Source organism: Salmo salar, chromosome ssa07, assembly GCF_905237065.1.
Source record: "Salmo salar chromosome ssa07, Ssal_v3.1, whole genome shotgun sequence".
NCBI lineage: Eukaryota > Metazoa > Chordata > Actinopteri > Salmoniformes > Salmonidae > Salmo > Salmo salar.
Genome location: NC_059448.1, coordinates 68,779,096 through 68,804,962, shown reverse-complemented (window position 1 = coordinate 68,804,962; position 25,867 = coordinate 68,779,096). Strand labels below are relative to the sequence as shown.

Below are 25,867 nucleotides of genomic sequence, written 5' to 3'. Positions count from 1 at the left end.
TATCTTAGATTCCTCGCACGGGGGCTCCAATATGTATTATCAAATTGAACCAACGTGCGTTTTAGTTTGAGTCCTCACACGGGGCACCAATATGTCGTGTCTTTGGGGGTACCATTAAACGGAAGATATGTTTATCAATTAGCTCCCTGTAATTATTATCACGCGATTAAACTGATTAATCGTTTAATTGTAATTAACTAGGAGGTCGGGGCACCAAGGAGAATATTCAGATTACAAAGCTGTAATTTTCCTAATATAACTTTCCTGTACTATAATATTATATTCTATTATAGTATAGGTCGATTATCTTCTAAGTTTAAATGGTGGATTTAACTCTAGTCCAGTCTCATTCCAAAACGTCGTAAATTGTTGTATCTGCACGAACCCAGTCTTTACTAAAATCATCCATACATCAATTGTCTTAAAATCATTTATTTACTACACTAAGTAATTAACAGAAAAACATACAAACACTAATTATCGTCAACAAAGGATTGGTATCAGAATGTGCCCTTGTGGGCTAAACAGGCTGGTCGGCCTGTTGAACAATGGGTCATAAATGGTCAGCTGAGAAGTTTACACAGAGTTCATTAACAATTGACAATTGAAGGCTCACTCATTCGGGAACAATTGCAATCAATATATATATTTACGCTCAGTGTGTCGTTCTGATTCTTGTTGGAGAGTAGTTCTGTTGGGGAGTTTTGTCCGCGTTCTCTCTCTCTCTCTCTCTCGGTTAGAATGGATCTTTCAGAGCGACATTCATTAATGTCGTCATCGAATGGTTGTTTCGTTGGTCTTCGCGTTCGATGATATAATTTACTTAGCTGCAGACTAATAATTAATATCAAAGACTTGTTCTTATTCTGTCGGGTATCAATAGTCTAAAAGTTAAACACGTGGTATGGTTCACTTTCAGTAGAGTACTTGGATGGTCAAACCTCTGGCCATAGAGTGTAGGCCTGGTCTGGAGAAATGTAAATCAGGGAGTGTTTTATAGTGCCCATCGAACAGGCTGGTCAAATGACGCCTGGTCCTGTATATGTCCCTGGGGCGTGCCTATGACTGAGTTAGATTTGGTTACAGAAATACAATTCTATCACATTACATCAGTACATAGCATCTCAATGTCTTACAAAAGCTTTATCCTTATTAATACATTCCATACACCCATATGAGGCAAGTCTTAAACTGAGTCTATAATATAAACAGTTTTATGGTAATATGGCTATATTGTCTCTTCTGAGTATCACCAAATTGTACCAAAAGAGGCCAACGTCATGACACAAAGCAGTTCGACAACATACAACTGTCACGTCCTGACCAGCAGATGGAGCTAGTGTTTTAGTTTTGGGGTCAGGACGTGGCATGTTTGTATTGGTTAAATGTTGGGTGGATGATTGGGACTTCCAATTGAAGGCAGGTGTGTATAGTTGCCTTTGATTGGAAGTCCTATATAGGTGTGTGTGTTTTTCTTTGGGGTTGTGGGTGGTTGTTTTTTGCACTGCGTTTCTAGCCTGCAGAACTGTAGCTGTTGTTACTTTGTTTGCATTGTTAAGTGGATGCTTTACTTCTTTATTTTAATTAAAGATGAGTATTCACATACCTGCTGCGCCTTGGTCCATTTCTACAGAAGACAGCCGTTACAGAACCACCCACCAAAGGACCAAGCAGCAGAAGAGGAGGAAGCCACAGGAGAGAAAAAAGGGAACAATGGACATGGGAGGACGTCCTGGACGGCAAGGGAGCCTACACCTGGGAAGAGATCCTGGCCGGAAGGGATCGCCTCCCATGGGAACAGGTGGAGGCACTCAGGAGAGTGGAGGCAGCTGGACAGAGGAACCATCGGGAACGTTACGCTGGAACACGGTTGGCTAGGAAACCCGAGAGGCAGCCCCAAGATTTTTTTGGGGGGGCACACGGGTAGTTTGGCCAGGCCAGGGAAGAGCCGTAAGCCAGCTACCCGTGACTACAGGGAGGTGCGTGCGAGGTGGAGGGCGCCATGTTACGCTGAGGTGCGCACCATCTCGCCTATACGGACGCACAGCCCAGTTCGCCCAGTACCAGCGCCCCGCAGGTGCCAGGGCAAGGGGAGCATCGAGCCGGAAGGGGTGATGCCAACCCTGCACTCAAGACCGCCAGTGCGCCCTTTCGGTCCGGTGTTTCCCGCCAGACGCACTAGCATGGAGGTGCGTGTCTCCAGGCTGGCACGTCCTATACCAGCCCCACGCATCAGGAGTCTAGTGTGTCAACCCAGCCTCGCCAGTCAACAGTCACCAGAGCTGCCCGCCAGTCAACAGTCGTCAGTGCTGCCCGCCAGTCAACCATCACCAGAGCTGCCCGCCAGTCAACAGTCGTCAGAGCTGCCCGCCAGTCAACAGTCGTCAGAGCTGCCCGCCAGTCAACAGTCGTCAGAGCTGCCCGCCAGTCAACAGTCGTCAGAGCTGCCCGCCAGTCAACAGTCGTCAGAGCTGCCCGCCAGTCAACAGTCGTCAGAGCTGCCCGCCAGTCAACAGTCGTCAGAGCTGCCCGCCAGTCAACAGTCGCCAGAGAGGTCAGACTGCCCTGAACTGCCGGAGTGGCCAGACTGCCCTGAACTGCCAGAGTGGCCAGACTGCCCTGAACTGCCAGAGTGGCCAGACTGCCCTGAACTGCCAGAGTGGCCAGACTGCCCTGAACTGCCAGAGTGGCCAGACTGCCCTGAACTGCCAGGGTGGCCAGACTGCCCTGAACTGCCAGGGTGGCCAGACTGCCCTGAACTGCCAGGGTGGCCAGACTGCCCGGTTCTGCCAGAGTGGCCAGACTGCCCGGTTCTGCCAGAGGTGCCCGCCTGCCCGGATCTGCCAGGGTGCCCTGCCTGTCAGGATCGGCCAGAGTGGCCCTCCTGTCCTCCGGCACAGCCCGAGGGGCCCTCCTGCCCTCCGGCCCAGCCCGAGGGGCCCTCCTGCTCTCCGGCCCAGCCCGAGGGGCCCTCCTGCTCTCCGGCCCAGCCCGAGGGGCCCTCCTGCTCTCCGGCCCAGCCCGAGGGGCCCTCCTGCTCTCCGGCCCAGCCCGAGGGGCCCTCCTGCTCTCCGGCCCAGCCCGAGGGGCCCTCCTGCTCTCCGGCCCAGCCCGAGGGGCCCTCCTGCTCTCCGGCCCAGCCCGAGGGGCCCTCCTGCCCTCCGGCCCAGCCCGAGTGGCCCTCCTGCCCTCCGGTCCAGCCCGAGTGGCCCTCCTGCCCTCCGGTCCAGCCCGAGTGGCCCTCCTGTTCCCCGGCCCAGCCCGAGTGGCCCTCCTGTCCCCCGGCCCAGCCCGAGGGGCCCTCCTGTCCCCCGGTCCAGCCCGAGGGGTCCTCCTGTCCTCCGGCCCAGCACGAGTGGTCCGTCTGCCAGGGTCAGCCCAAGTGGCCCATCTGCCCGGGCGCAGTTAGCAGCGCCACCGAAGTGGGCTACGCCGACGGTGGAGCAAGGTCCACGCCCTGCACCTGAGCCACCTCCAGGATAGGTGGGTTGGGGAGGGAGGGTGTAGCACAGTGCCGTCGGTGACGGCAGCCACCCTCCCTTCCCTCCCTTATTGTTTTAGGGTTATTGTTTATGGGTTTTTTATTGGGTTTTTCTTGTTGGTAGGTGCATTCCGGGGTCTGCACCTTGAGGGGGGGGGTACTGTCACGTCCTGACCAGCAGATGGAGCTAGTGTTTTAGTTTTGGGGTCAGGACGTGGCATGTTTGTATTGGTTAAATGTTGGGTGGATGATTGGGACTTCCAATTGAAGGCAGGTGTGTATAGTTGCCTTTGATTGGAAGTCCTATATAGGTGTGTGTGTTTTTCTTTGGGGTTGTGGGTGGTTGTTTTTTGCACTGCGTTTCTAGCCTGCAGAACTGTAGCTGTTGTTACTTTGTTTGCATTGTTAAGTGGATGCTTTACTTCTTTATTTTAATTAAAGATGAGTATTCACATACCTGCTGCGCCTTGGTCCATTTCTACAGAAGACAGCCGTTACAGAACCACCCACCAAAGGACCAAGCAGCAGAAGAGGAGGAAGCCACAGGAGAGAAAAGGGAACAATGGACATGGGAGGACGTCCTGGACGGCAAGGGAGCCTACACCTGGGAAGAGATCCTGGCCGGAAGGGATCGCCTCCCATGGGAACAGGTGGAGGCACTCAGGAGAGTGGAGGCAGCTGGACAGAGGAACCATCGGGAACGTTACGCTGGAACACGGTTGGCTAGGAAACCCGAGAGGCAGCCCCAAGATTTTTTTGGGGGGGGCACACGGGTAGTTTGGCCAGGCCAGGGAAGAGCCGTAAGCCAGCTACCCATGACTACAGGGAGGTGCGTACGAGGTGGAGGGCGCCATGTTACGCTGAGGTGCGCACCATCTCGCCTATACGGACGCACAGCCCAGTTCGCCCAGTACCAGCGCCCCGCAGGTGCCAGGGCAAGGGGAGCATCGAGCCGGAAGGGGTGATGCCAACCCTGGACTCAAGACCGCCAGTGCGCCCTTTCGGTCCGGTGTTTCCCGCCAGACGCACTAGCATGGAGGTGCGTGTCTCCAGGCTGGCACGTCCTATACCAGCCCAACGCATCAGGAGTCTAGTGTGTCAACCCAGCCTCGCCAGTCAACAGTCACCAGAGCTGCCCGCCAGTCAACAGTCATCAGTGCTGCCCGCCAGTCAACCATCACCAGAGCTGCCCGCCAGTCAACCATCACCAGAGCTGCCCGCCAGTCAACAGTCGTCAGAGCTGCCCGCCAGTCAACAGTCGTCAGAGCTGCCCGCCAGTCAACAGTCGTCAGAGCTGCCCGCCAGTCAACAGTCGTCAGAGCTGCCCGCCAGTCAACAGTCGTCAGAGCTGCCCGCCAGTCAACAGTCGTCAGAGCTGCCCGCCAGTCAACAGTCGCCAGAGCTGCCCGCCAGTCAACAGTCGCCAGAGAGGTCAGACTGCCCTGAACTGCCGGAGTGGCCAGACTGCCCTGAACTGCCGGAGTGGCCAGACTGCCCTGAACTGCCGGAGTGGCCAGACTGCCCTGAACTGCCAGAGTGGCCAGACTGCCCTGAACTGCCAGAGTGGCCAGACTGCCCTGAACTGCCAGAGTGGCCAGACTGCCCTGAACTGCCAGAGTGGCCAGACTGCCCTGAACTGCCAGAGTGGCCAGACTGCCCTGAACTGCCAGAGTGGCCAGACTGCCCTGAACTGCCAGAGTGGCCAGACTGCCCTGAACTGCCAGGGTGGCCAGACTGCCCGGTTCTGCCAGAGTGGCCAGACTGCCCGGTTCTGCCAGAGGTGCCCGCCTGCCCGGTTCTGCCAGAGGTGCCCGCCTGCCCGGATCAGCCCGAGGGGCCCTCCTGCTCTCCGGCCCAGCCCGAGGGGCCCTCCTGCTCTCCGGCCCAGCCCGAGGGGCCCTCCTGCTCTCCGGCCCAGCCCGAGGGGCCCTCCTGCTCTCCGGCCCAGCCCGAGGGGCCCTCCTGCCCTCCGGCCCAGCCCGAGGGGCCCTCCTGCTCTCCGGCCCAGCCCGAGGGGCCCTCCTGCTCTCCGGCCCAGCCCGAGGGGCCCTCCTGCCCTCCGGCCCAGCCCGAGTGGCCCTCCTGCCCTCCGGCCCAGCCCGAATGGCCCTCCTGCCCTCCGGTCCAGCCCGAGTGGCCCTCCTGCCCTCCGGTCCAGCCCGAGTGGCCCTCCTGTCCCCCGGCCCAGCCCGAGTGGCCCTCCTGTCCCCCGGCCCAGCCCGAGGGGCCCTCCTGTCCCCCGGTCCAGCCCGAGGGGTCCTCCTGTCCTCCGGCCCAGCACGAGTGGTCCGTCTGCCAGGGTCAGCCCAAGTGGCCCATCTGCCCGGCGCAGTTAGCAGCGCCACCGAAGTGGGCTACGCCGACGGTGGAGCAAGGTCCACGCCCTGCACCTGAGCCACCTCCAGGATAGGTGGGTTGGGGAGGGAGGGTGTAGCACAGTGCCGTCGGTGACGGCAGCCACCCTCCCTTCCCTCCCTTATTGTTTTAGGGTTATTGTTTATGGGTTTTGTATTGGGTTTTTCTTGTTGGTAGGTGCATTCCGGGGTCTGCACCTTGAGGGGGGGGTACTGTCACGTCCTGACCAGCAGATGGAGCTAGTGTTTTAGTTTTGGGGTCAGGACGTGGCATGTTTGTATTGGTTAAATGTTGGGTGGATGATTGGGACTTCCAATTGAAGGCAGGTGTGTATAGTTGCCTTTGATTGGAAGTCCTATATAGGTGTGTGTGTTTTTCTTTGGGGTTGTGGGTGGTTGTTTTTTGCACTGCGTTTCTAGCCTGCAGAACTGTAGCTGTTGTTACTTTGTTTGCATTGTTAAGTGGATGCTTTACTTCTTTATTTTAATTAAAGATGAGTATTCACATACCTGCTGCGCCTTGGTCCATTTCTACAGAAGACAGCCGTTACAACAACACAGAGTTACACATGGAGTAAAACAAATATACAGTCAATAATACAGTAGAAAAATAGGTCTATGTACAATGTGTGCAAATGAGGTGAGATAAGGGAGGTAAAGGCAAAAAAAGACCATGGTGGCAAAGTAAATACAATATAGCAAGTAAAACACTGGAATGGTAGATTTGTAGTAGAAGAAAGTGCAAAGTAGAAATATAAATAATGGTGTGCAAAGGAGCAAAATAAAATAAATCAATACAGTTGGGGAAGGGGTAGTTGTTTGTGATAAATTATAGATGGGCTATGTACAGGTTCAGTGATCTGTGAGCTGCTCTGACAGCTGGTGCTTAAAGCCAGTGAGGGAGATAAGTGTTTCCAGTTTCAGAGATTTTTGTAGTTCGTTCCAGTGAACCCAGTCTAATCTAGGTTGCTTTTTAAAAAAATGTATAAGGGTGGTTGCGATAATAACATTTGTATAATTTCCGTGTAGTTTTTTAATCAACGTGGTTTCACCCTTGGGACGTAAACATGAAGTTTGTGGAGAACTGATTTGGGGGGTTGGTAATTAGGTAGTGGTGTGTTCTCCAGAGGCTGTGAGATTTAGTTACGTTAAGACTCTTTAAGTTAGAGTGATTGAGGTTTGTATATTGTTTTGTGTTTTCAGTGTCCTATATTAAAAGTTAACATGAGCACTCAACCCTCTGCGCCTTGGTCCCTTTCATACGACGACCGTTACAGAACTTCCCACCACCAGCGGACCAAGCAGCGGGGTCCAGGAAGAGGAAGGATCCTGGGCCAGGGAGATAAGGGAGTGGAGGACATTTTGGACATGGGAGGAGGTAATGGCAGGGGACAAGACCCTGCCATGGAAACAGGTGGAGACAGCGAGGGAGGAACGGCGAAAGTGGAGCGAAGAGCGGGCCCAACGGAGGATGCATGAGAGGCAGCCCCAATCATTTTTTGGGGGGCACACGGGTAGTTTGGCTGGGCCAGGGTTAAGCCCCAAGCCAACTCCCCGTGCTTATCGGAGGCAGCTTGTTACTGGTCAGGCCCCGTGCTATGGGGTGATGCGCACGGCGTCGAGGCCGAGCATTCACAGGCCGGTGTGCGCGGTGCCAGCGCCCCGCATTTACCAGGGGGAAGCGGACATCCAGCCAGTAAGGGTGGTACCAGTACTGCGCTCAAGACCGCCAGTGAGCCTTCACGGTCCAGTGTATCCTGTTCCTGCTCCTCGCACTAGCCCTGAGGTGCGTGTATCCAGTCTGGCACATCCAAAGCCAGCACCACGCACCAGGCCTCCAGTGCGTCAGCCCAGTCCAAATCGTCCTGTTCCTGCTCCCTGCACTAGCCTTGGGGTGCGTGTATCCAGTCTGGCATCTCCAGTACTAGCCCCACACACCAGGCCTCCAGTGCGTCAGCCCAGTCCAACTCGTCCTGTTCCTGCTCTCCGCACTAGCCTTGGAGTGCGTGTCTCCAGTCTGGTACCTCCACTACCAGCCCCACGCATCAGGCTTTCAGTGCGCAGTCCCTGTCCAGAGCTTCCGACGACAGTGCCCCGTCCAGAGCTTCCGACGACAGTACCCCGTCCAGAGCTTCCGACGACAGTGCCCCGTCCAGAGCTTCCGACGACAGTGCCCCGTCCAGAGCTTCCGACGACAGTGCCCCGTCCAGAGCTTCCGACGACAGTGCCCCGTCCAGAGCTTCCGACGACAGTGCCCCGTCCAGAGCTTCCGACGACAGTGCCCCGTCCAGAGCGTCCAACGACAGTGCCCCGTCCAGAGCGTCCGACGACAGTGCCCCGTCCAGAGCGTCCGACGACAGTGCCCCGTCCAGCGTCCGACGACAGTGCCCCGTCCAGAGTGTCCGACGACAGTGCCCCGTCCAGAGTGTCTGACGACAGTGCCCCGTCCAGAGTGTCCGACGACAGTGCCCCGTCCAGAGTGTCCGACGACAGTGCCCCGTCCAGAGTGTCCGACGTGTCCGACGTCTCCAGTCTGGTGCGTGGGGCTGGTTTTCAGTGTTCTATATTAAAAGTTAACATGAGGACTCAACCCGCTGCGCCTTGGTCCCTTTCATACGATGACCGTTACACCTGCATCGAAATAGCTAAAAAGTTTATTTTGAAGCAGTGTGCCGATGCTTGTATCGCTTTATCGTAAACATGTGTTCAATGACGTCCAAAGCTTCGAAAACAACCACCTGATTGGTTTGGTATTGGTTTTGGTGGAAGACCAAAAGTCTGCACTACGGCGTGTGCCACGTCATTTATAATCATTTGACGATTAAACGATGAAACGTTTGTGGAGGACTGATTTGCGGTTGGTAACTTTTGACTAGTAATTCATTTGATTAATATTACGGTGTTTTCTATTCCATGAAAAATAAAAAAACCTCTTGGTTTCTGTTACGGCTTGGTAGTCGTGGTGGAGGAATGAGGTGCAGGAAGCAGCGAACACAGGGTAGTGGTGTTTTTAATATACACTCACACAAAAACAAATGTTCCCAAACACAGGGGAGAAAACAAATACGGCGTAAAACAACGCCGACACGAACATAAGCCGTCTGACAAGAAACAATCCCGCACAACACGGAAGCGGGCCAGCTAAATTAAATAGCCCCGCTAATTAACCTGTTAGGGCTAGGGGGCAGTATTTACACCGCCGGATAAAAAACGTACCCGATTTAATCTGGTTACCACTCCTACCCAGTAACTAGAATATGCATATACTTATTACATATGGATAGAAAACACCCTAAAGTTTCTAAAACTGTTTGAATGGTGTCTGTGAGTGTAACAGAACTCATTTGGCAGGCAAAAACCTGACAAGGTTTCAGGCAGGAAGTGGCCTGTCTGACAAGGTGTCGTTCTTCTTGTCTCTGTTTATTGAAGAGTGAGGATCTTAGCTGTCCCGTGAAACTTCCTACGCTTGCCATAGGGTCTCAGAAGGCGGCAAAAAGCGGAATCGTGGCTTTGCAGGCTCTGGCTGAAAAAAAGTAGCGCGTTTGGGTAGTGGCTGGTTACAGTACTGTGAGACTCAGGCTCGTGCCCGCGTCGACCGAAAGCTTTGTTTACTTTCCTCTGTTTAGCTAAATGGACATTCCCGGTCGGAATATTATCGCTTTTTACGAGAAAAATGGCATAAAAATGGATTTTAAACAGCGTTTGACATGCTTCGAAGTAGGGTAATGGAATATTTAGATTTTTTTTGTCACGAATTGCGCCATGCGCGCGACCCTGATTTACCATTTCAGATAGTGTCTGGGACGCTTACGAACAAAACGCCGCTATTCGGATATAACGATGGATTATTTTGGACCAAACCAACATTTGTTATTGAAGTAGCAGTCCTGGGTGTGCATTCTGACGAAGACAACAAAAGGTAATCAAACTTTTATAATAGTAAAGCTGATATTGGTGAGTGCTAAACTTGCCGGGTGTCTAAATAGCTAGCCTGTGATGCCTGGGCTATGTACTTAGAATATTGCAAAATGTGCTTTCACCAAAAAGCTATTTAAAAATCGGACATATCGAGTGCATAGAGGAGTTCTGTATCTATAATTCTTAAAATAATTGTTATGCTTTTTGTGAACGTTTATCGTGAGTAATTTAGTAAAATGTTAGCGAATTCCCGGAAGTTTGCGGGGGGTATGCTAGTTCTGAACGTCACATGCTAATGTAAAAAGCTGGTTTTTGATATAAATATGAACTTGATTGAACAAAACATGCATGTATTGTATAACATAATGTCCTAGGGTTGTCATCTGATGAAGATCATCAAAGGTTAGTGCTGCATTTAGCTGTCTTCTGGGTTTTTGTGACATTATATGCTAGCTTGAAAAATGGGTGTCTGATTATTTCTGGCTTGGTACTCTGCTGACATAATCTAATGTTTTGCTTTCGTTGTAAAGCCTTTTTGAAATCGGACAGTGTGGTTAGATTAACGAGAGTCTTGTCTTTAAATAGCTGTAAAATAGTCATATGTTTGAGAAATTGAAGTAATAGGATTTTTAAGGTTTTGAAAATCGCGCCACAGGCTTCAAGTGGCTGTTACGTAGGTGGGACGAATTCGTCCCGCCTAGCCCATAGAGGTTAACTAAACTGAACACAGGTGCCCAAAACCAAAAAAAGGGAAAACCAAAAAAGGAAATCGGTGGCAGCTAATAGGCTGGTGACGACGACCGCCGAGCGCCACCCGAGCAGGAGGGGCGCCACCGTCGGTGGGAATCGTGACAGTTTCTGTTAGGATGGAACGGAAAATGTGGCGCTGTACAACGTGACGGTCGGCAGTACAGTACTGGGCTATTTAGCTAAAGAAACCCTGTGTAGTGCGGACAGGAGACTGGGGTTCAATTCCCTGACGGGGAAGAAGGAGTAGGCTGTCCTTGTAAATAATAATTTGTTCTTAACCTCTTGAGGATATCCTAGGATAGGGGCGCCACAGCGCATTTTGAAAAAAATGTGTTCCCATTTTCAACGGCCTACTAATCAAACTCAGAAGCTAGGACATGCATATACTTATTATATATGGATAGAAAACACCCTAAAGTTTCTAAAACTGTTTGAATGGTGTCTGTGAGTATAACAGAACTCATATGGCAGTCAAAACCCCGAGACCGATTGAACCAGGAAGTGGAATTCTGAATTGTGGACTCAACTTCACGTCATCGCCTATAATTCACATCAGCAAGCTAATTGAACATAAACGATGGACTTTTTCGACCGAAAATACATCTGTTGTGGACCTGGGATTCCTGGAAGTGTTTTCTGATGAAGACAACTAAAGGTAATGGATTATTGACAATATTATACAACATTAGATGTGAAATGCGATTGTTCCAAGATGGCGCCGAGCTGTATTTACTAGGTCATTTTCTGAGTATCGCATCCCCTTTTATCGCTAAGTGTGATTACCCAGTAAAGTTATTTTTAAATCTGGTATGACAGGTGCCTTCAAGAGATATTCATCTATAAATCTTAGAATGACAATATTACATTTTAAAAATGTTTTCGAATAGTAATTCAGTAAAATGTAGCACTGTTTCCCTGGATGCATTTGACGGGAAAATAGTTAGTCAACGTCAGACGCCGATGTAAAATGCTGTTTTCATATATAAATATGAACTTTATTGAACAAACGAATGCATGTATTGTGTAACATGATGTCCTAGGTGTGTCATCTGATGAAGTTTGTAAAAGGTTAGTGCTGCATTTAGCTGTTTTTTGGTTATTTGTGATGCATGTGGTTGGTCGGAAAATGGCTATGTTGCTGCATTTTACGATGGACTCCTCTAACATAATCTAATGATTTGCTTTTCCTGTTAACCTGTTAGGGCTAGGGGGCAGCATTGACACGGCTGGATAAAAAACATACCCGATTTAATCTGGTTACCACTCCTACTCAGTAACTAGAATATGCATATACTTATTACATATGGATAGAAAACACCCTAAATTTTCTAAAACTGTTTGAATGGTGTCTGTGAGTATAACAGAACTCAAATGGCAGGTCAAAACCTGAGAGATTCCTTTACAGGAAGTGGCCTGTCTGACCATTTCTGGAACTTCTTTGCCATCTCTATCATTTACTAAGGATCTCTGCTCTAACGTGACACTTCCCACGTCGTCCATAGGCGCTCAGAGCCCGGGAAAAAAGAGAATGTCGTCATTCCAGCCCCAGGCTGAAACACATTATCGCCTTTCTCAAGTGGCCCATCAAGAGACACTAGCTTATGCGCGTGACCCCGACCGCCCCCGCCTTTGGGATTTTTTCCTCTGTTTGCCGAAAAGGAGATTCCCTGTCGGAATTTTATCGCTTTTCTACGAGAAAAATGACGTAAAAATTGATTTTAAACAGCGGTTGACATGCTTCGACGTACGGCAATTGAATACTTTGAATTTTATTGTCAGGAATTGCGCCAAGCGCGCGACACTTCTTTACTATTTCGGATAGTGTCTGGAACGCATACGAACAAAACGCCGCTATTCGGATATAACGATGGATTATTTTGGACCAAACCAACATTTGTTATTGAAGTAGACGTCCTGGGTGTGCATTCTGACGAAGACAACAAAAGGTAATGACATTTTTATAATAGTAAATATGATTATGGTGAGTGCTAAACTTGCCGGGTGTCTAAATAGCGAGCCCGTGATGCCTGGGCTATATACTTAGAATATTGCAAAATGTGCTTTCACCAAAAGCTATTTTAAAATCGGACATATCGAGTGCATAGAGGAGGTCTGTATCTATAATTCTTAAAATAATTGTTATGCTTTTTGTGAACGTTTATCGTGAGTAATTTAGTAAAATGTTAGCGAATTCCCCGTAAGTTTGCGGGGGGTATGCTAGTTCTGAACGTCACATGCTAATGTAAAAAGCTGGTTTTTGATATAAATATGAACTTGATTGAACAAAACATGCATGTATTGTATAACATAATGTCCTAGGGTTGTCATCTGATGAAGATCATCAAAGGTGAGTGCTGCATTTAGCTGTCTTCTGGGTTTTGGTGACATTATATGCTGGCTTGAAAAATGGGTGTCTGATTATTTCTGGCTTGGTACTCTGCTGACATAATCTAATGTTTTGCTTTCGTTGTAAAGCCTTTTTGAAATCGGACAGTGTGGTTAAATTAACGAGAGTCTTATCTTTAAATGGCTGTAAAATAGTCATATGTTTGAGAAATTGAAGTAATAGGATTTTGAAGATTTTGAAAATCGCGCCACAGGCTGGCAGTGGATGTTACGTAGGTGGGACGAATTCGTCCCGCCGGTCCCATAGAGGTTAAACCTTTTTGAAATCGGACGACGTGGGTCGATTCAGGAGAGGTGTATCTATAAAACAAAAAAAACTAAATTTTTAATTAAAATAAAAAAATTATTACATTTTGTTATGCTAATGGCGATATGATTTTTCGCTGGATTTTGATCCCGCTGACGGGATGAGACGCTGTTAACTGATTCCATATGTGTTATTTCATAGTTGTGATGTCTTTACTATTATTCTACAATGTAGAAAATAGTAAAAATATAGAAAAATCCTGGAATGAGTAGGTGTGTCCAAACTGGTACTCTACGTAACTCAACATTTTTATTATGTATCTCGACAGAATAGACAGATCAGAGCAAATGGCTGTCACACTATCTAATGTCACGTAAGACAATTTTTTTCAATTTTTATTTAACCTTTATTTAACTGGGCAAGTCAGTTAAGAACAAATTCTTATTTACAATAACAGCCTAGGAACAGCCTAGGAACTGCCTTGTTCAGGGGCAGAATGACTAAACTTTACATTGTCAGCTCAGGGATTAGATCTAGCAACATTTTTGGTTACTGGCCCAACGCTCTAACCACTACCTGTCGCCACGAAATGTATGTATCTTTCCAAGATTGACGAAGTGTAACATGAAAAAGGAATTTGAAGTAAATGGCAACCAAAGTCAAATTTAAGAATCATTGTGAAAAAGAGGATCTTAACAATGACCCCCAGGCTCTTCCACATCAGGAAAATAATAAATACTGGTATCAGAATCACTTTATTTGACAAGTACATTTGCACATAGGCCTACCTGTAATGTAACTTAATGAATAGCTGCTGCCAGCAATAGACAATGTACAAACAGAATACAGACACAAAGTCAACACATAAAACTCTGGAGTAAAGCTGATTGACAGTGAGGATATTTACAGATGGGAAATATCTGCAGACTCAAGCTCAACTGGTAGAACTGGTAAACTGTTGAACAGCAAACTTTAAAGCTGACAAAGTACTATGTGAAACAGTCTAGTTACCTCGTTGCAGAAGAAGCTGTGGCCAGGCAAAGGCATATGTTTTGATTCTCACATTGATTTATGATGTATAGACTCATTCTTTAGATAATATTACATTTATTTTGTGTTTTTTTACATTTTCATGACATTATCAATCATTTCAGATAGCTATATGTATTCATGTGTTAAAGCTACATTCAAATCTTTTAATTTGACAAGTTAATTAATTTCACTCGTACATTTTAGCCCAGTATGTCTTTACTCTTTTGGCCCGTTGTCATCCCATCCCTCCTGACAGTCCCACTGCATGCTTCCAGAGGGAGGAGAGAGAGGATTGGACTGGACTTCCCATCCCTCTTGTGGCTCGTTTGTCTCTGTGTCCCATTGTTTGCATTGTTTGTGTGTGTGTGTGTGTGTGTTTCACACCTCTGTGTGAAGCACTGTCCAGACATTGTCCAAATAATCGTATTCATTATGATGGAAAACTGCTCCTAGATCAGCACTCCTAATCTGAGATGCTTTGTGGACAGAGCTGATCTTGCTGCTGCTCTCTCTCACCTGGCCAGTTGTGAGGGCCAGTTTACAATTCCCTTGACCTGCTACGTCCAGTATGGGAAGGGAGCTCACTGAAGGAGATGATGTGCTTAATGTCACCAGCAGGGAATTTGTAACAAAGTGTCATTTTTTTTGTGTATTTATTTTGCATTACAGTAATGTAGATTTGTAAAATGTGTCAACTGTAATGATCTTACAGCAATATTGATCCCTTTATATTAATTATGTTATTCCCCACAGAGAAGATGAGGATTCCCCCCCCACTGCTGTCTCTAATGCTGCCTGTACTGAAGGTTCAACCTCCATCACTCCACAAAGGCCCCAGTCCTCTTCCACTACCCCCACTGCGGGCACTGGCACCACTCCCCTCTGGTGCCAGTTCATCTCAACCCTCAGTTTCCTGTAATCCATGATCAGCTCCTTTGTCTTGCTGATGTTGAGGGAGAGGTTTTTGTCCTGGCACCAAACTGCCAGGTCTCTAAGCTGTCTCGTCATCGTCAGTGATCACCGCCGTGTCATTGGCAAACTTAATGATGGTGTTGGAGTCATGTGCTGCCACGCAGTCCTGGGTGAACAGGGAGAACAGGAGAAGGCTAAGCACACACCCCTAAGGGGCCCCCGTGTTGAGGCTCAGCATGGCGGATTTGTTTTTGCCAAACCTCACAACCTGGGTGCGGCCCTTCAGGAAGTCCAGTGGTCGATTTCAGAGGGAGGTGTTTATTCCCTGGGTCCTTAGATTAGTGAGGAGCTTGGAGGGCACTATGGTGTTAAACACTGAGCTGTAGTCATTGAACAGCATTCTCACATAGGTGTTCCTTTTGTCCAGGTGGGAAAGGGCAGTGTGGAGTACAATAACGACGTGGGAAGTGTCACGTTACCGCAGAGATCCTTTGTAATGGAATGAGATGTCAAAGAAAGACAATAAATGGTCAGACAGGCCACTTCCTGTAAAGGAATCTCTCAGGTTTTGACCTGCCATTTGAGTTCTGTTATACTCAGACACCATTCAAACAGTTTTAGAAACTTTGGAGTGTTTTCTATCCAAAGCCAATAATTATATGCATATTCTAGTTACTGGGCAGGAGTAGTAACCAGATTAAATCGGGTACGTTTTTTTATCCAGCCGTGTCAATACTGCCCCCTAGCCCTAACAGGTTAAAAAGGCCCTAAAGATTGATGTTTTACAACGTTTGACATGTTTCAACGAACGTAAATATAACTTTTTGTTGTGAAATTTTCTGTGCGCTTCCTACATTTGGATTAGCTTACTGAACGCACAAACAACAAGGAGTTATTTGGACATAAATTATGGACTTTATCGAACAAAACAACATTTATTGTGGACCTGGGATTCCTGGAAGTGCCTTCTGATGAAGATCAAAGGTAAGTGAATATTTCTAATGCTATTTATGATTTTAAATGACTCCAAAACGGCGGGTATCTGTATAGCCTGGTGTATTTTTCTGAGCGCAGTACTCAGATTATTGCAAAGTGTGCTTTCCCCGTGAAGCCTTTTTGAAATCTGTCACAGCGGTTGCATAAAGGAGATGTTCATCTATAATTCTTTGAATAACAGTTTAATATTTTATCAACGTTTATGATGAGAATTTTTGTAAATTGCTGTGCTGATTCACCGGCAGTATTGGAGGCAAAATATTTTCTGAACGTCAGGCGCCAATGTAAAATATTGTTTTTGGATATAAATATGAACTTTATGGAACAAAACATACATGTATTGTGTAACATAATGTCCTAGGAGTGTCATCTGATGAAGATCGTCAAAGGTTAGTGTTTCATTTAGCTGTGTTTTGGGTTTTATTGACACATGTCCTTGCTTGGAAAATGGCTGTGTGATTATTTTTGTCTATGTACTCTCCTAACATAATCTAATGTTTTGCTTTCGCTGTAAAGCCTTTTTAAAATCGGACAATGTGGTTACATCAAGGAGACGTGTATCTTTAAAATGGTTTAAAATAGTCGTATGTTTGAGAAAGCTGAATGACATTTTGTTGTTTTTCAATTTGCCGCCCTGATATTTCACTGGCTGTGTCCCGCAGGTGGGACGCTACCGTCCCACCTAGCCCATAGAAGTGATGTCATCTCTGAAAATGATCTAACGGGTAACATTAAGGAAATAGAAAGGAGTGTTTATTAAAAGTATCAAGTACCATGACTTGTTGCCAGAATTTCTCAGTTTATATCAACTAACCTGGTGTTCCTCTGGTCCTCATCAACTGGGATATGTATTTTGGAAGTGTCAAACCAAACCCTGTGAATAAGAATCAATCAGAAAATCCACATCACATTATAGCATCATTAGGGTGTAATAAATTAACAGAAACTTCAGCTTACATGTTTTGCCTTTCATTGAAGTGGTTGAAGACCACATACCTTTGGGGAGAGAGGAGAGAATCAGTTCAAGTCTGTCATGAAAACATTTCCGCCCACTACGCTATGAAACCACACGCTATTACAGAGACTGACATTACCTGCCACAATTGATATGGTGAAAATAATGTGTAGAAAGGAACAGAAACTCACATCAATACCTTTGTCAGATACAGTGAGGGGAAAAAAGTATTTGATCCCCTGCTGATTTTGTACGTTTGCCCACTGACAAAGAAATTATCAGTCTATAATTTTAATGGTAGGTTTATTTGAACAGTGAGAGACAGAAAAACAACCAAAAAAATCCTGAAAAACACATGTCAAAAATGTTATAAATTGATTTGCATTTTAATGAGGGAAATAAGTATTTGACCCCCTCTCAATCAGAAAGATTTCTGGCTCCCAGGTGTCTTTTATACAGGTAACGAGCTGAGATTAGGAGCACACTCTTAAAGGGCTAGGGGGCAGTATTGACACGGCTGGATAAAAAACATACCTGATTTAATCTGGTTACCACTCCTACCCAGTAACTAGAATATGCATATACCTATTACATATGGATAGAAAACACCCTAAAGTTTCTAAAACTGTTTGAATGGTGTCTGTGAGTATAACAGAACTCAAATGGCAGGTCAAAACCTGAGAGATTCCTTTACAGGAAGTGGCCTGTCTGACCATTTCTTGAACTTCTTTTCCATCTCTATCTTTTACTAAGGATCTCTGCTCTAACGTGACACTTCCCACGTCGTCCATAGGCGCTCAGAGCCCGGGGAAAAAACAGAATGTCGTCATTCCAGCCCCAGGCTGAAACACATTATACACTTTCTCAAGTGGCCGATCAAGGGACTCTGGGCTTATGCGCGTGACCCGACCGCCCCCGCCTTTGTGATTTTTTTCCTCTGTTTGCCGAAAAGTAGATTCCCTGTCGGAATATTATCGCTTTTCTACGAGAAAAATGGCGTAAAAATTGATTTTAAACAGCGGTTGACATGCTTCGAAGTACGGTAATGGAATATTTAGAATTTTATTGTCACGAATTGCGCCATGCGCGCGACACTTCTTTACCATTTCGGATAGTGTCTGGAACGCATACGAACAAAACGCCGCTATTCGGATATAACGATGGATTATTTTGGACCAAACCAACATTTGTTATTGAAGTAGCAGTCCTGGGTGTGCATTCTGACGAAGACAACAAAAGGTAATGACATTTTTATAATAGTAAATATGATTATGGTGAGTGCTAAACTTGCCGGGTGTCTAAATAAGCGAGCCCGTGATGCCTGGGCTATATACTTAGAATATTGCAAAATGTGCTTTCACCAAAAGCTATTTTAAAATCGGACATATCGAGTGCATAGAGGAGGTCTGTATCTATAATTCTTAAAATAATTGTTATGCTTTTTGTGAACGTTTATCGTGAGTAATTTAGTAAAATGTTAGCGAATTCCCGGAAGTTTGCGGGGGGTATGCTAGTTCTGAACGTCACATGCTAATGTAAAAAGCTGGTTTTTGATATAAATATGAACTTGATTGAACAAAACATGCATGTATTGTATAACATAATGTCCTAGGGTTGTCATCTGATGAAGATCATCAAAGGTGAGTGCTGCATTTAGCTGTCTTCTGGGTTTTGGTGACATTATATGCTGGCTTGAAAAATGGGTGTCTGATTATTTCTGGCTTGGTACTCTGCTGACATAATCTAATGTTTTGCTTTCGTTGTAAAGCCTTTTTGAAATCGGACAGTGTGGTTAGATTAACGAGAGTCTTATCTTTAAATGGCTGTAAAATAGTCATATGTTTGAGAAATTGAAGTAATAGGATTTTGAAGATTTTGAAAATCGCGCCACAGGCTGGCAGTGGATGTTACGTAGGTGGGACGAATTCGTCCCGCCGGTCCCATAGAGGTTAAACCTTTTTGAAATCGGACGACGTGGGTCGATTCAGGAGAGGTGTATCTATAAAAAAAAAAAACTAAATTTTTAATTAAAATAAAAAATTATTACATTTTGTTATGCTAATGGCGATATGATTTTTCGCTGGATTTTGATCCCGCTGACGGGATGAGACGCTGTTAACTGATTCCATATGTGTTATTTCATAGTTGTGATGTCTTTACTATTATTCTACAATGTAGAAAATAGTAAAAATATAGAAAAATCCTGGAATGAGTAGGTGTGTCCAAACTGGTACTCTACGTAACTCAACATTTTTATTATGTATCTCGACAGAATAGACAGATCAGAGCAAATGGCTGTCACACTATCTAATGTCACGTAAGACAATTTTTTTCAATTTTTTATTTAACCTTTATTTAACTGGGCAAGTCAGTTAAGAACAAATTCTTATTTACAATAACAGCCTAGGAACAGCCTAGGAACTGCCTTGTTCAGGGGCAGAATGACTAAACTTTACATTGTCAGCTCAGGGATTAGATCTAGCAACATTTTCGGTTACTGGCCCAACGCTCTAACCACTACCTGTCGCCACGAAATGTATGTATCTTTCCAAGATTGACGAAGTGTAACATGAAAAAGGAATTTGAAGTAAATGGCAACCAAAGTCAAATTTAAGAATCATTGTGGAAAAAGAGGATCTTAACAATGACCCCCAGGCTCTTCCACATCAGGAAAATAATAAATACTGGTATCAGAATCACTTTATTTGACAAGTACATTTGCACATAGGCCTACCTGTAATGTAACTTAATGAATAGCTGCTGCCAGCAATAGACAATGTACAAACAGAATACAGACACAAAGTCAACACATAAAACTCTGGAGTAAAGCTGATTGACAGTGAGGATATTTACAGATGGGAAATATCTGCAGACTCAAGCTCAACTGGTAGAACTGGTAAACTGTTGAACAGCAAACTTTAAAGCTGACAAAGTACTATGTGAAACAGTCTAGTTACCTCGTTGCAGAAGAAGCTGTGGCCAGGCAAAGGCATATGTTTTGATTCTCACATTGATTTATGATGTATAGACTCATTCTTTAGATAATATTACATTTATTTTGTGTTTTTTTACATTTTCATGACATTATCAATCATTTCAGATAGCTATATGTATTCATGTGTTAAAGCTACATTCAAATCTTTTAATTTGACAAGTTAATTAATTTCACTCGTACATTTTAGCCCAGTATGTCTTTACTCTTTTGGCCCATTGTCATCCCATCCCTCCTGACAGTCCCACTGCATGCTTCCAGAGGGAGGAGAGAGAGGATTGGACTGGACTTCCCATCCCTCTTGTGGCTCGTTTGTCTCTGTGTCCCATTGTTTGCATTGTTTGTGTGTGTGTGTGTGTGTGTGTTTCACACCTCTGTGTGAAGCACTGTCCAGACATTGTCCAAATAATCGTATTCATTATGATGGAAAACTGCTCCTAGATCAGCACTCCTAATCTGAGATGCTTTGTGGACAGAGCTGATCTTGCTGCTGCTCTCTCTCACCTGGCCAGTTGTGAGGGCCAGTTTACAATTCCCTTGACCTGCTACGTCCAGTATGGGAAGGGAGCTCACTGAAGGAGATGATGTGCTTAATGTCACCAGCAGGGAATTTGTAACAAAGTGTCATTTTTTTGTGTATTTATTTTGCATTACAGTAATGTAGATTTGTAAAATGTGTCAACTGTAATGATCTTACAGCAATATTGATCCCTTTATATTAATTATGTTATTCCCCACAGAGAAGATGAGGATTCCCCCCCCCACTGCTGTCTCTAATGCTGCCTGTACTGAAGGTTCAACCTCCATCACTCCACAAAGGCCCCAGTCCTCTTCCACTACCCCCACTGCGGGCACTGGCACCACTCCCCTCTGGTGCCAGTTCATCTCAACCCTCAGTTTCCTGTAATCCATGATCAGCTCCTTTGTCTTGCTGATGTTGAGGGAGAGGTTTTGTCCTGGCACCAAACTGCCAGGTCTCTAAGCTGTCTCGTCATCGTCAGTGATCACCGCCGTGTCATTGGCAAACTTAATGATGGTGTTGGAGTCATGTGCTGCCACGCAGTCCTGGGTGAACAGGGAGAACAGGAGAAGGCTAAGCACACACCCCTAAGGGGCCCCCGTGTTGAGGCTCAGCATGGCGGATTTGTTTTTGCCAAACCTCACAACCTGGGTGCGGCCCTTCAGGAAGTCCAGTGGTCGATTTCAGAGGGAGGTGTTTATTCCCTGGGTCCTTAGATTAGTGAGGAGCTTGGAGGGCACTATGGTGTTAAACACTGAGCTGTAGTCATTGAACAGCATTCTCACATAGGTGTTCCTTTTGTCCAGGTGGGAAAGGGCAGTGTGGAGTACAATAACGACGTGGGAAGTGTCACGTTACCGCAGAGATCCTTTGTAATGGAATGAGATGTCAAAGAAAGACAATAAATGGTCAGACAGGCCACTTCCTGTAAAGGAATCTCTCAGGTTTTGACCTGCCATTTGAGTTCTGTTATACTCAGACACCATTCAAACAGTTTTAGAAACTTTGGAGTGTTTTCTATCCAAAGCCAATAATTATATGCATATTCTAGTTACTGGGCAGGAGTAGTAACCAGATTAAATCGGGTATGTTTTTTTATCCAGCCGTGTCAATACTGCCCCCTAGCCCTAACAGGTTAAAAAGGCCCTAAAGATTGATGTTTTACAACGTTTGACATGTTTCAACGAACGTAAATATAACTTTTTGTTGTGAAATTTTCTGTGCGCTTCCTACATTTGGATTAGCTTACTGAACGCACAAACAACAAGGAGTTATTTGGACATAAATTATGGACTTTATCGAACAAAACAACATTTATTGTGGACCTGGGATTCCTGGAAGTGCCTTCTGATGAAGATCAAAGGTAAGTGAATATTTCTAATGCTATTTATGATTTTAAATGACTCCAAAACGGCGGGTATCTGTATAGCCTGGTGTATTTTTCTGAGCGCAGTACTCAGATTATTGCAAAGTGTGCTTTCCCCGTGAAGCCTTTTTGAAATCTGTCACAGCGGTTGCATAAAGGAGATGTTCATCTATAATTCTTTGAATAACAGTTTAATATTTTATCAACGTTTATGATGAGAATTTTTGTAAATTGCTGTGCTGATTCACCGGCAGTATTGGAGGCAAAATATTTTCTGAACGTCAGGCGCCAATGTAAAATGCTGTTTTTGGATATAAATATGAACTTTATGGAACAAAACATACATGTATTGTGTAACATAATGTCCTAGGAGTGTCATCTGATGAAGATCGTCAAAGGTTAGTGTTTCATTTAGCTGTGTTTTGGGTTTTATTGACACATGTCCTTGCTTGGAAAATGGCTGTGTGATTATTTTTGTCTATGTACTCTCCTAACATAATCTAATGTTTTGCTTTCGCTGTAAAGCCTTTTTAAAATCGGACAATGTGGTTACATCAAGGAGACGTGTATCTTTAAAATGGTTTAAAATAGTCGTATGTTTGAGAAAGCTGAATGACATTTTGTTGTTTTTCAATTTGCCGCCCTGATATTTCACTGGCTGTGTCCCGCAGGTGGGACGCTACCGTCCCACCTAGCCCATAGAAGTGATGTCATCTCTGAAAATGATCTAACGGGTAACATTAAGGAAATAGAAAGGAGTGTTTATTAAAAGTATCAAGTACCATGACTTGTTGCCAGAATTTCTCAGTTTATATCAACTAACCTGGTGTTCCTCTGGTCCTCATCAACTGGGATATGTATTTTGGAAGTGTCAAACCAAACCCTGTGAATAAGAATCAATCAGAAAATCCACATCACATTATAGCATCATTAGGGTGTAATAAATTAACAGAAACTTCAGCTTACATGTTTTGCCTTTCATTGAAGTGGTTGAAGACCACATACCTTTGGGGAGAGAGGAGAGAATCAGTTCAAGTCTGTCATGAAAACATTTCCGCCCACTACGCTATGAAACCACACGCTATTACAGAGACTGATATTACCTGCCACAATTGATACGGTGAAAACAATGTGTAGAAAGGAACAGAAACTCACATCAATACCTTTGTCAGATACAGTGAGGGGAAAAAAGTATTTGATCCCCTGCTGATTTTGTACGTTTGCCCACTGACAAAGAAATTATCAGTCTATAATTTTAATGGTAGGTTTATTTGAACAGTGAGAGACAGAAAAACAACCAAAAATCAAATTCCGAAAACACATGTCAAAAATGTTATAAATTGATTTGCATTTTAATGAGGGAAATAAGTATTTGACCCCCTCTCAATCAGAAAGATTTCTGGCTCCCAGGTGTCTTTTATACAGGTAACGAGCTGAGATTAGGAGCACACTCTTAAAGGGCTAGGGGGCAGTATTGACACGGCTGGATAAAAAACATACCTGATTTAATCTGGTTACCACTCCTACCCAGTAACTAGAATATGCATATACCTATTACATATGGATAGAAAACACCCTAAAGTTTCTAAAACTGTTTGAATGGTGTCTGTGAGTATAACAGAACTCAAATGGCAGGTCAAAACCTGAGAGATTCCTTTACAGGAAGTGGCCTGTCTGACCATTTCTTGAACTTCTTTTCCATCTCTATCTTTTACTAAGGATCTCTGCTCTAACGTGACACTTCCCACGTCGTCCATAGGCGCTCAGAGCCCGGGAAAAAACAGAATGTCGTCATTCCAGCCCCAGGCTGAAACACATTATACACTTTCTCAAGTGGCCGATCAAGGGACTCTGGGCTTATGCGCGTGACCCGACCGCCCCCGCCTTTGTGATTTTTTCCTCTGTTTGCCGAAAAGTAGATTCCCTGTCGGAATATTATCGCTTTTCTACGAGAAAAATGGCGTAAAAATTGATTTTAAACAGCGGTTGACATGCTTGCAAGTACGGTAATGGAATATTTAGAATTTTATTGTCACGAATTGCGCCATGCGCGCGACACTTCTTTACCATTTCGGATAGTGTCTGGAACGCATACGAACAAAACGCCGCTATTCGGATATAACGATGGATTATTTTGGACCAAACCAACATTTGTTATTGAAGTAGCAGTCCTGGGTGTGCATTCTGACGAAGACAACAAAAGGTAATCAAACTTTTATAATAGTAAATATGATTATGGTGAGTGCTAAACTTGCCGGGTGTCTAAATAGCGAGCCCGTGATGCCTGGGCTATGTACTTAGAATATTGCAAAATATGCTTTCACCAAAAAGCTATTTTAAAATCGGACATATCGAGTGCATAGAGGAGGTCTGTATCTATAATTCTTAAAATAATTGTTATGCTTTTTGTGAACGTTTATCGTGAGTAATTTAGTAAAATGTTAGCGAATTCCCCGTAAGTTTGCGGGGGGTATGCTAGTTCTGAACGTCACATGCTAATGTAAAAAGCTGGTTTTTGATATAAATATGAACTTGATTGAACAAAACATGCATGTATTGTATAACATAATGTCCTAGGGTTGTCATCTGATGAAGATCATCAAAGGTGAGTGCTGCATTTAGCTGTCTTCTGGGTTTTGGTGACATTATATGCTGGCTTGAAAAATGGGTGTCTGATTATTTCTGGCTTGGTACTCTGCTGACATAATCTAATGTTTTGCTTTCGTTGTAAAGCCTTTTTGAAATCGGACAGTGTGGTTAGATTAACGAGAGTCTTATCTTTAAATGGCTGTAAAATAGTCATATGTTTGAGAAATTGAAGTAATAGGATTTTGAAGATTTTGAAAATCGCGCCACAGGCTGCAAGTGGCTGTTACGTAGGTGGGACGCAAGCGTCCCACCTAGCCCATAGAGGTTAAAGGGAGTGATTGGATTGAATGCACTTAGCTGTTTCTCTGTGCATGACAATTCTCCCTAGTTGTTACCGCCCCTTGTTAGTGGGCAAGACTGGCCATGATTGAAAATTTAAACCCAACCCTAAAATATCCAAGGATTTAGGAACATCATAGTTTTCCCTAAATATTGCAAATCTTTGGAAGATACTATCTTTATTAAGACCAGAATTATGCTATTTACACTTTGTAGTCAACTTTGGCCCTTGAATCAATGTTTGACTAATATTGATGCCACGGGATGATTTCAACCAGTGAAGTTGTTTTTCTGGTTCAGATCCTCTATGAGGTGGGTATTGCAAGTATACTTTAAGGTGGGACAAATTAGCACGCAAAGTACACTTAGTTGACATGAAATAGTACAAAAACACTACTTGAATTCTACTTTAAATGTAGGTGTCCCAAAGTAACACCATTTAAGTAACATTAAATACATGCATAGTATATAAAAATACAACCATGAAAGGTATACTGACATAGTACACCAAAGCTAGATAAAGTGCACCTTTAGTGTACATGGGATATGCTAGCGACATTACTATTTGCAATTATCTTTCAGTGCCACTACAAATTCACCGACTGTATATAGAGAACACTCAAATAAAATCTTTCAAGTACAGTTTAAGGTGGGTAGATAAGGTGGGTATTACAAACACTTTTAGGTGGGTCAGTATACTTTACTCAGTACACTTAGTTGACATGAAATTGTACTATATCACTTTAATTCAACTTCAATTTATTTAGTACAGATTTAGCTGTTCCAAAATAACACCATTTACATACACACATAGCACATGCATAGTAATTACATAAAATATAGAAAAACACATACCCCAGAAGCAAGAAGATTCCAACAATGATAAGGAGAACAAACTGCTTTACATTTGAACTGAAACACATTGTTCTTCCAATAGTGTCAGCAAATATTTAGTTTATCCTACACTAGAAGCAATGTCCAATCAAATGAAGATATCTCAAATGAAACTA

The 25,867-nt window shown here is 44.9% G+C and overlaps 1 protein-coding gene across 1 annotated transcript in view; it reads right to left on the bottom strand.

Moving 5' to 3' along the window:
• LOC123743843 (globoside alpha-1,3-N-acetylgalactosaminyltransferase 1-like) overlaps positions 1-25,867 on the bottom strand; it is a 37,119-nt gene extending 11,252 nt beyond the window's left edge. Inside the window, exons 1-5 of the mRNA XM_045722540.1 lie at positions 25,713-25,867; positions 22,896-22,934; positions 22,753-22,812; positions 17,054-17,092; positions 16,911-16,970 (exon numbers count right to left, since the gene is read on the bottom strand). Coding sequence (XP_045578496.1) covers positions 16,911-16,970; positions 17,054-17,092; positions 22,753-22,812; positions 22,896-22,934; positions 25,713-25,780 — 266 coding nt within the window. The 5' untranslated portion in view covers positions 25,781-25,867. The remainder of the gene's footprint in view (positions 1-16,910; positions 16,971-17,053; positions 17,093-22,752; positions 22,813-22,895; positions 22,935-25,712) is intronic.